We start from the raw sequence: 11,349 nt of genomic DNA, 5'->3' as shown, positions 1-11,349 counted from the left end.
AAAGAGGGAGGGAGGGAGGGCGGGGGGAGGGGAGGCTTAAGCCAACCCCAAAGGGATCAAAGCAAAAAGCAACTAAAATATAGCAACCAACAAGAGCCAGAAGAAGGCAACCAGCAACCAAAGCCAAAAGAGGGGGGGGGTCAAAGGGAGGGGGGAGGCGTTGCCAAAAGGCTCCAGGAAGAGATTATGTGGTCATTTCTGGTGGAGGGAGGGGGGAACCTTTCAGTATATTACTCCTCAAGTCACTGTGAATCATGATTGGAGGTTATTCTGATATCCAAAATATATCATAACAAATTTATTTTAAGAATTCAATAAAAATATATTTTGGCAGGCTTACTACCTTTATGCTCTGTTTCCCATTTGCTCTTGCAACAAAAGACACAATAATCTGAAGGTTTCAGGAAAATTACCCTGTGCCAGCTTAAAAAAGGAAGTAATTTTGTGACAGTGGAACTATGGTAGCTGGGTTGCAGGTGAGAACCTCATCATTTGCTGTCACAGTGTACGTCTCTGGGTCTACCTCAATCTTGGGGAGTGAACAGTTCAACTTCATGTCAGATTTGGTGAGTTTCCGTACATTGCTTACGGCTTCCACTCTCTTCTTGAGTCCATACTCCGTTCCAATTCCAGCATCTTTGGCGACCTGTTAGTAAGAAACAAACAGAAATAATGTGTGTGAAAGTGTTGGGGCTTCATAACATTCTGAAACACATTAAAAAGTGATGGACATGCCTTGCTGACAAAAGCGATGGAGTTCGAGTTTCCCGCCTTGCCAAATGCACCAAACATAGGTCTCATCATCACCTGCAACCTCTAGCCCTTTCATTATTTCGAAAGTTTGGACGAAATGCACATAAGAGACTGAGAAGTCAATAGAAAGCTCATTGCCGGAAATCATAAATATGCAATGGCCTTGATAAGGCAGGCTGATAGGGTACCACCTTAATATCTTTATGAATACTAAATAGAGAATTCCTTGACTAATACTCACCGAAGACAGGAAGATACTAAAAACAATGTAAATTTGAATCAATAGCCCTTAAAACTAATCAATAAGAAATTTGAATAAAAACACCTGTTGAATGACTTATCTAAAGAAGTGAACACTCAAGCTACAAAGCATGCTAACATAACTAAAATAAAGTAAATTGTACCGGTTCCGGAGTAGGGATGCTAGCATTTGGATCACCCATATTTGCCCATGCAATTGTACCACCTTTGATCACCATTTCCGGTTTTACTCCAAAGAAAGAGGGCTTCCAGAGAACAAGATCAGCCAATTTCCCAATCTGTGTAATGAAAAGAGAACCAAAACAAGCCAGTAATGTAAATGAACCATTGTTTACAAAGTTCCATCGGTTCAAATTAAGATACCGGTTATGGTTACCACCCGGTATGGATTCATTTTAGTTATAAATTACTGTAGTATTTCTAAGCATACGGTGCTGCTTGTAATGACTCATTTGCAGTCAAACAGGCAATTTTATTCAAATAAATAAATAAATAAAAACAGAAATTATGTCATTTCAGGCTCTTATGAAACCAAGCCCTTTCTTTCATCATTTCTCCTGATTTTCGAGAGAACAGAAAAAACTCCAGTTGTTTTAAAGATAATATGCACTAAGATGTTGCAGCAGACCAAATGAAACCATTTAATTCCAGGTGGCAAGCAAGCACACAGCTCAAACAAATTAATGAGTTAATTTCCACAAATGTAATATGAGAAAACAGAAGCCACTCGGCAAGGCTTAGAAAAGGAAAAAATCTATACCATATTCCGAAATGGAGTTGACTTCCTCCTATGCTTTCCTGGCCCGAATTTTTTTTTTTTTTTTTTTTTGGTGAATAAAACATTCATTACCAAGAGAAAAAATATATAGGCCCTAGGAGGGGAGGGAATTTCAAAAGAGATTTGGGTTCCTGACCACAGAGCTAGGGAGCTCCTAGGAAGCAACAATGTGACAATTTCTAGGGGAGGGGGGACAAGTTAAAGAAACATTCAAATCTTAGCTTTTACATAAAAAAAAGATGGAATTCCAAATCTTTCCAAGAGGGAGGAAGTTGGAGGTCCATTTCCTATGATTTCTTTCCATCCAAATTTGGTCGATGGTTGCACAGAAGGCGAGCTTGGCCATGAGGTTGCAAATGGTTTTCCCTTGAAATGTCATATCCATCCAAATCCACTCCCTTTGGAAAAAAAAGATTCTTCTATTAGCCGGCCAACCTTTGGTAGGACCATTTTCCAAATAGAGGAAGATATATGGCAGACAAAGAAGAGTTGATCAATATCTTCAGGTTTGAAGCCACAAAGGTAGCAGACCGGCAAGACAGGAATTCTTCTCTAGATAAAGAAGCTCTGTGTGGGGAGGCATTTCAAGACCCTCCAAACCGTGAAGCTCTGCCTAGGGATATGGTGCTTGAACCATACGAGCTTGTGCCAAGGAGAGGAAAGGCCATGAAGTCTAACAGAGTCCCATGCAGCTTTGGCACTAAAACAACCATTTGGGGAATGGTTCCAAACAATAGCGTCGCTCCTTCCTTCGCCGACCGAGGAGAGAGAGGGCAAAGAGTTCCAGATATCCGCTTTTTTATTTGAAGCAGGGGGAGAGGGATCTCAAGACCCTGAAGATATAATGGAGGAAACCATGGCTTGCTTTAGGAGCCTAGAACTGTAAATGGAGCGGGCATTGATAACATGAGAGAGAAGCCCCTTAGGGTTCCATGGATCGAGCCAAAGTAGGGTGGAGGATCCATCCCCAATGCGGTAGGATATAGCTCTAGATGCCATTGTTCTAAAGGAGATGATCATGCGCCATACCCATGAGGCATCAGAGGGGGTTCTTAATGTCTAGAAGAAATCAGCCTTGAGAAGGTTAGAGTAAACCCAATAAACCTAAATGCTCTTCTTCTTGGTAACAATTTCCAAATCAGCTTTAGAATTCCCGCACTGTTAACATCTTTGATGCGCCTCAAAACCAGGCCCCCTTCCTTCCTGGGAAGACAAATTGCAACCCAACTGAGAAGACGGAGAAACCTAGAAGACTCGCAACCTTTCCAGAGGAATGAAGCAAAAATGGATTACAACTTAGATATTATGGACTTGGGCAATCCAAATATCCCAGACCAATAGATGTAAGAGGCTTGGAGGATAGATCTAATATCCCAGACCAATATTATGGCCGGCTCTAACCGGCCAGCAAAGGATAGAAGTTTTCCTTTCCATAATTGAAGGCACTTTCTGATAAGGTCAAGCATAGGAGATCAGTGACGGGCAGTAAGCCGAGCCGGAATTAATGGCAGCCCTAGATACTTGACTGAAAGGGATCCCAATTCAAAACCAATCTTCTCAAGGAAAAATTCCTTAGAATCATCTGAAATCCCAGCCAAAGAAGATGAGAGATTTCCTGAGGTTTATTCCAAGACCGGACATCAAGGCAAAGAGATCTACACAATGCATAATAGTATCCAAGGAGGGGCCATTAGCTTTGGAGAATATCATCAAGTCATCAGCAAAAGCGAGGTGGTCAATCTTATTGCCTTACTTTGGGATGGGGATGATATGATTCAAGTCCGAAGCTGATTGCAAACTTCTGGAGAGGACTTCCATGGCTAGACAGAAAATATAGGGGGATAGGGCAACCCTATCTTATACCTGTAGAAGAGGAGAAATAGCCGGTCAGGCTCTCATTAACGAAAAGCAAGAAGCGGGGAGAGGCTTATCCAATTGGTGAAGGCAGGCGGGAACCCCATCTTGCTAGGAACTGAAATAATGAAGTCCCATCTAAGGCTATCAAAAACCTTATGGATATCAATCTTTATGAGGGCAGTAGGGGGATGACCCTTTCTTTCAAAACCTCACAATCTTGTGACAGAGGAGAATATTGTCCCCAATACTTCTTCTAGGAATGAAAGCAGACTAATTGTCGCTCACTAAGGAGTCCACCACCTTCTTTAAGCGATTAGCAAGAATCTTGGCAATGACCTTGTACAGGTTATTGCAAAGAGAGATCGGTCTGAAATCATTCATATTGTCACCCCATATTTCTTGGGGATAAGACAGAGGAAGGCGTGGTTGATACCCTTAACTTGATCCGGATTGAAGAAGAAGCTTTTGACAGCTTTGATCAAATCCTCTTTGGTTATATCCCAAGCTGAGCTAAAGAATCACATACTGAATCCATCCAGGCCTGGAGCTTTGTTGGCTTTGTGGGACAGGATAGCAAATGCAATCTCCTCATCAGGGGGAATAGCCCAAAGCAATTGAATCATATTGTCAGGAATAAATTTTGAGATGAGGCCATCAGGGATGGGCATTGCTGTAGGAGATATAGGATTGAACAAGAGTCTAAAATGGTTCACAGCAACCTCTTTATCTCATCCACTTTGTAGACCTAGCAGCCATTCGGGGATGGGAGCTTCGGAATGTGGTTGATGTTATTTCTAGCCTTCAGAGAGCGGTGGAAATAAGAGGAGTTAGAATCCCCAAATTCCAGCCAATTGATATGAGACTTTTGCTTTAGGAAGCTTTCCTCACTATCCAACAACCTTGAAAGATTTTCATATTCAATTTTCTCTTCATCAGCCAAATCAGAGTCTAGAGGATCAGACTAGAGCTGAAACTGAATAGAAGCTACTTTATTCCTATAATCTGAAACAAGGGAAGAGATGTTCCCGAAAGAGTTAGTATTCCAAATCTTGAGGGCCTCTTTGACATTTTTGAGCTTCCTTGATAGAGCAATGAGGGGGGTTTAAAACCATGGATAGGCTTGAGCTAGGCATATTAAACAGTGGGGAGAAAGTCAGGGTGAGTGGTCCAAATGTCAAAGAATTTGAAGGGTTTAAGGCCAAAAGAGGTATATGGTTGAATGAGAAGGGAGATGGGACTATGGTCAGAAATGGCTGGAGGCTCAAAAGTGGCAAGGGAAGAAGTTAAACACTTTTGTCAAGCTTCATTTACCAACATCCCATCAAGCTTACAAGCTGTGCGGGAAGACCCAGATCTTTGATTATTCCAAGAGAACTTGATACAAGACCATCGAAGATCATCAACAGCAAGGTCCTCTATGCATTTATTGAAAGCATCAATACTAGCAGAATTTAGGTGACCCCCTCCTTGTTTTTCATGAGCAAATCAAACTACGTTGAAATCCCCACAAATGCCCCAAGGACAGGGGCCAACTTGATTAGCAAACGAGCCAGAGGATGTCCCTGTCCAGGATATGGATGGAAGCATAAATGGCAGAGAGCGAGAAAGAGAAGCTGCAGGTGGGATCAGATATGGAAAGGTGGAGGAGCTAGAGCTGGAAGAAATGAGGGAAATAGAGAGCTTTTGAGGGTCCTAGAGAAACCAAATGCGCCCATTTGGATTTCCCTGGACCGAATATTAAACCTCACAGTTTTTGGGCTTTATTGGAATTTGCATACTATAAATGGTGTTCTACTATTCATTTACCAAATTTTATTAACTCATTATTCTTCTTCTTTTTTTTTCCCAGATGACTACAGTGAGACATTGTGACACATATTAGAGGAAATATAACTCCCCCCTAAAAAAAAAAATTGGTTTTCATTCTTTTTTAATCAAAGATGGTAAGTGGAGAGGGGTTGTCGCTTGGTGTGGTAATAAAAAAATCTCAAGCTGCAAGCATAAAGATGCGGGATTGAGTATCAAGAGGGGCCTCTGTGAAAATGCCAAAAGTTGGGATCACTTCAAATCCACCCCTCTTGGGACCTTGCTGAGTGATTATGGTGAGACACGTAAGAGTATCATTAATTTTACGCTTAATAGGATATGCATTTGCCTCTTCCCTCTGCCATACGGATAAAGAAATATTCCTATCTTCACTCTGCATGTTACAGAATTAACCAACATAAAGGAGCAGATTCCTCCACTCCCTATTCAGGGAACAGTTTTAGTATTCCTCCACTGCTTGTGCAAGAAACAGTTTTTGTATATACATGAAGGGCCCGTTTGATAACGTTTCTGCCGTTTTTGTTTCAAGAAACGACAGAAACATAAATTTCCGTTTCTAGAAATAGAAACAGAATTGAAGGTGTTTGATAAGTCATGTTTCTGGAAGTTGATAATAACCAGCGAAAGAATGGCCACGAGTCGTTTCCAGAAACGGCGAGTCGTTTCTTGAACCATAAATAGGTAGAAATTTCAATTTCTATTTCTGAAAACAAGTTAAATGAAACAGTTTTATCAAACGCTTTTTGTTTCGTTTCTACCGTTTCTGTGTCTTGAAACGTTATCAAACGGCCCCAACTTAAAAAAAAATCTCTAGGCAATATTCATCAGGAAAGAGTATAACAATGGGGTTTGTAGTCTTCATTTTACAACCAACAAGACCAATTTAGGGGTTAGCCAAGAATAGGAATAAATAGAATTCCAGTATTTGATATATCTACTTCTTCCAAACAGTCCAAAAGGGAAACTTTGGGGGTGGGGGTGGAAAACGATCGAAAATATTGAATAAAAGCTAACATGGTTGTGATTAAGTCAGAATTTGATTTGGAGATATCTTCTGTTGGATACATTGAACATATTTCAGTCTTCAACCAACAGGAAGCATGCCAAGTGCTTTGGACTCATTCTATAATTGAATTTATGGTCCACCATAAACAGATCAGATTACAGATATAATATTATGAGTTCATAAAAGAAATGAATCCATACACAATAACAAAGTAAATATTAGCATACCTCTACTGAACCAACATATTGAGAAAACCCATTAGCTATCGCAGGATTTATAGTGTACTTTGCTATGTATCGTCTGATTCGACAGTTGTCATTAATGGTTGGGGTTGGTTCAATAGATCCTCTATGCAACTTCATCTTGTGAGCAGTTTGCCATGTCCGTGATATCACCTGTTAAAGAGATTATATTCCTGAACTTAACCTCAAAATGATACAAAACTAGTACATGCATAAGTATCGCTAAGATATATGCAACTTTAAATCCAGAAAAATCTAAAAGAATTGATGAAATTCAGTGGAAAGCTCATCAAGTAAGCCACCCATTGATGGGCCAGTAATTTAATAACATGGATAAAAACATCCAACATGCAGACATACAGAAAAAGATAGGTAACTCAAGAATCTTCCATGGGACAGGATAACTCTGCATATTTGTGTTAAATTCAGCTGAATACCAGCATACCAGATGGAAAAAAGAAAAGGACCTCTTTTTTGGCTATATTTCAATTCAAAAGCTTGAACTATCAAGTTAAATTTTGATGGTAGCTCTTGAGGAATCTTGGCTCAGTTGGGTAATAAAGGGGTTTCTAGAGACCACAATATCATTGTAGCACCCAAAGATCAAAATACCAAGGCACCGTTTCACAACATTCTTAAAAATGCGTTTCTGCATTTTCCTGTTCCTAGAAACGGAGAAACGGGGTAAAAAGCGTTTGATAATCTTGTTTCGTTCCACCCGTTTTTAGAAACATAAATAGGAATTTATGAAAATTTATGTTACAAGAAACGGTTGTGACAAAACAAGTTATACTTGTTTCGTCGTTTCTAGAAACAAGTGAAGGCAACAAATTGTGGATTTGTGGCCCGATAAAAAAGCCCAAAAGTGAGACGCGTGACTCTTCTCAAGGTAAAAAATAATGGAATTTTTTAAGCTAAAAAATGAAGAGCATGTTATCAAACAACAATGTGTGCACAAATCGATCCAAGAAACAGGTTTATAAAACACCCAAAAATCCGTTTTTGTTCCCAGAAACTTGAAAATTCGTTTCTGCTGTTTCTGGACACAGAAACGGAAGAAAAGTTGTCAAACGGTCCCCAAGTTTGCTTCTATGCCACAATTTTAAGGTAATTATAAAGGGGCTAGAGATCTCTTCCATCCATAGATGGATCCAAATTGTGGTGGGGGATGCAGCCCTAGTTATTAAGTGGTTGAGCTCAAATTATGTGGCCCATGGAGGTACTTGCGTCATATTAAAAGGGCCAGATTCCCATCTTCAGCTGTTTTGTTCTGTTAGGTGCAGATTGAGCTCAGCAAACAGTTTGGCAAATGCCTATGATGAGCTAGGGTTGCTAGAACGTATTGTATTTGGACCAAGGTTTAAGATCTCGCTCTCGTCCCCCATTTTGCGGATCCAAAATAGAGAGATCTGGCGAGATCTCACCAATATCATGTATTTTTTCCTGGTCGACTCGGTGGTTGTTCTCGGTGGCCATATGGTCTTTGTAACCCCTAAAACTTGGTATTTACCCTATTTTAGGCCTTCTAAACACAACAGAAACATCAGTTTTTTAAAAATCAAACCTAAAATGGTACTTTGACTTTGTACCCTATGTAAGTAGTCTCCGACTCTTTGGACCCTAGGCCAGTATGCTCTATTCCACAATCCACATTCCATAATCAACATATGACATTAAAAAAAAAGAATTTAAAAAACATCATAGACAATTACTTAATTGTTTAACAATTAACATTGATGACTAATGAGTCACATTCACATACATTGAAATTAAAGTAACTCAAAATGTGGATGGGGAGATAATATTCTCTACTCTTTAAGCTTCAATGAGTGTTGGAATGGAGATCCTCAAGCAAAAGCACCAAAATCCTTTCTCCTTAGTTTTTTTTTTTTTTTTTTTTTTCTCTCTTAAAAAAAGTAGAGAGGCAAGATAAAGGCAAGATCTCGAGATATCGGTCGAGTTTTTGTACAACTATAACTCGCCATACATCTTGTCTTGCTTTTTTGAAAAGAGAGATATTAGCGAGATCTCGCCGAGATCTTAAACCACGATTTGGACCCATATCCTATTATTTAGTTGTTTACTGAGTACCATTTGTCTTGGCTTTGTTGGTGTTATGTTCTTGTATATTTCGATTGTCTACCCCTCTTATTTTTGCTGGGGAACATGCCCACACTCCTAAACTACCTAAAGTGGTTTTGATGATAATAAAAAAAATAGTCTAATTCTAACAAGTTACTCTTAAGCATTGATTAGCATGTTGAAAGTCAAGAATGGAAAGACCAACTAAAAAAGTGAATATCAAGCTCCATAAACCATGCATGTTCAAGCCAGCTTAAGTATTCAAGCCAAGACGAAGAAATGAAGACTTGAAACTCCCATCTAAGAAGAATGAAGACTATACATCAGATGTCTTTATTTGTAGTCCTATTTACTTATAACTGTACATGCACACACTCATGCATCATGCTTGCATTCATAATGCTTAGAATGAACCTAGGTCATATTACTCTAACAAGGACCAAGACCCATATCTATAAGGAACCCTCGAATTTAAGAATCCCCCTTCATCTTCTGTGTTCAATGACATTTTGGATATTTAGGGAGCTAGTATCAGAATACGATTTCGCCACAAGATCTGTAGGTTTTCGAGTTACGGAACCAACGGACTTGGAATCAGCCCAATCGGAGTCCGAATGACCAAGTTGTGTCATTAGAAGTCAGCCTGTCAAAATCAACCACTGCAAAAGTGATTCAGCCAAATCCTCTGTAGGTCAACCGCTCAAAGTGGTGGTCGACCGGCTGATGACTGGTTTGCTTGAATCACCCTCCAACTGCTATATTTTGTAAAGGCTATTTTTTTAGGTCGATCGGGACACCCAAAAAAAGACTGTTCGAGTGAGATTTTTTACCTATTTTAGCACCCTAATCCCACCTATAAATACATCAACTGCTAGTAATTAAAATCAATCAATTCTTAAGCAACTAAGACAAAACACTAAAGCATTTGAGGTGAATTCAAATCTCTCTCCTAAAGTTATTGGGTGACTTATTATACACAAGGAAAAGCCTAAGGAGATTCTACAAGGTCTTCTTTATTATCATTCCTATTACATAGACATTGAAGACCAAGTGATGGGGACATCCGAGTGTACCAGAGGCATAGTTGTCAAAGCACCAAGGCGGTGGAGGGTTGTCTAAGCACTTAGGCAAGAAGACGTCCGCCTTAAGGCGAACAAGGCGACTAAGTGTTATTTTTTATTTTCCCTATTTTTTAACATTATTTAGTAAGCTATATATACCTTGTATCATAAAAAAATCAAGACTAAGCAACATCAAGGCATTAAAAATCAACATTTATCCACATTAAATCATAAAAATTAACATTAAGTCATATTAAGTTATAAAAAATCAACATTTAGCCACATTAAATCATAAAAGATTAACATTAAGTTATATTAAGTTATAAAAAATCAACATTTAGAGAAATGCGCTTGTTCTATAATAAGTTTAACTGGTCAAATGATTTTATTTTTACATGAGACTTTTTGTATTAGTTATAACATAAAATCAGCTTTCCAATAAGTCCAAGATCACTTAAATCTAAGTTGTAATGACAAAGTTATGCTCCAGTCAAACTTATTTTTTAAGTGCGCGAATGCTGTTAAAATTACCTGAATGAAAATAATTTTATGGATATCAAAATAAAAGATTATTTTATTGGATTTTTGGTTTTTAGCAATGTTTTAACATGATAGAATTTATAAAATTTTCATAATTGAGAAAAACCCCAGCATTTAAAAGTTGAAAATCGCCCCTAGAACCAAAATCCAGTTTTTGTTCTTGGAATGGAGGTTAACTTTTTATCCTTTTGGAATTTGAGTTCTAAACTATTTGTATTGGATTCAAATAAGGGGTATTTACTTACTTATGAATAATATCTTAAGTAAATGAAATAAATGATATTTGGCATAAATAAGTGTCAAAACACAAGGTGACATGCAGTGCAACAAGGCGACTGTCACCTAGGCCTCAGGCAAACCGCCTGGACACTTAAGCGACGCCTTGACAACTATGACCAAAGGTGCCGCCGCAAAGTCCAACCAGTTTCACTATGGCTGGAAGACACCTTCATGGGAGACAACTACAAGGAAGAATAGGAAAACCAAAAGGAAAAGGAAGGACGAGAGAAGGAGACTGCCGCCCTTCTCTCTCCTTTATTCTGCGGCTTTTGCCGAATGGAAGAAGAGAGAGGAGACTACCACTAGTCTCACTCCTCTCTCTTCTTTGTTCTGATTTTCCAGCCAATCGTGGGCTCCACATAGCTAGCGTAAATTGGAGGACTATTAGTTAGTTACTCAATTATTAGTCCTTCTTTATTTGTTTCCCAAGAATTTGGGTTAATTTAGGAAACTAAGTAATCCACTTTTACTTGGACCCTCAAGTTTTTGGGCTAGATTAGGAATCTATTTTCTGTTGGATTATAATTAGGAGTTATTACTCTCTCTCTCTCTCTCTCTCTCTCTCTCTCTCTCTCTCTCTCTATATATATATATATATATATATATATGGTGAAGGGCCACGACTTAAGCAATTTGAAGACAGACAAGTAAAAAAAAAATATA

General features: G+C 38.8%; 1 protein-coding gene across 2 annotated transcripts in view; it reads right to left on the bottom strand.

Moving 5' to 3' along the window:
- Positions 1 to 271: 271 nt before the first annotated feature.
- Positions 272 to 11,349, bottom strand: part of LOC122094176 (urease-like) — a 32,589-nt gene continuing 21,511 nt past the window's right edge. For both annotated transcript variants that reach the window (XM_042664900.1, XM_042664906.1), the window contains 4 exons: positions 6,710 to 6,877; positions 1,158 to 1,292; positions 736 to 807; positions 272 to 646 (listed from right to left, as the gene is read on the bottom strand). In XM_042664900.1, coding sequence (XP_042520834.1) covers positions 425 to 646; positions 736 to 807; positions 1,158 to 1,292; positions 6,710 to 6,877 — 597 coding nt within the window. In that variant the 3' untranslated portion in view covers positions 272 to 424. The remainder of the gene's footprint in view (positions 647 to 735; positions 808 to 1,157; positions 1,293 to 6,709; positions 6,878 to 11,349) is intronic.

Source organism: Macadamia integrifolia, chromosome 2 (genome assembly GCF_013358625.1).
Source record: "Macadamia integrifolia cultivar HAES 741 chromosome 2, SCU_Mint_v3, whole genome shotgun sequence".
NCBI classification, from domain to species: Eukaryota; Viridiplantae; Streptophyta; class Magnoliopsida; order Proteales; family Proteaceae; genus Macadamia; species Macadamia integrifolia.
This window is presented reverse-complemented; position numbering and strand designations above follow the sequence as displayed.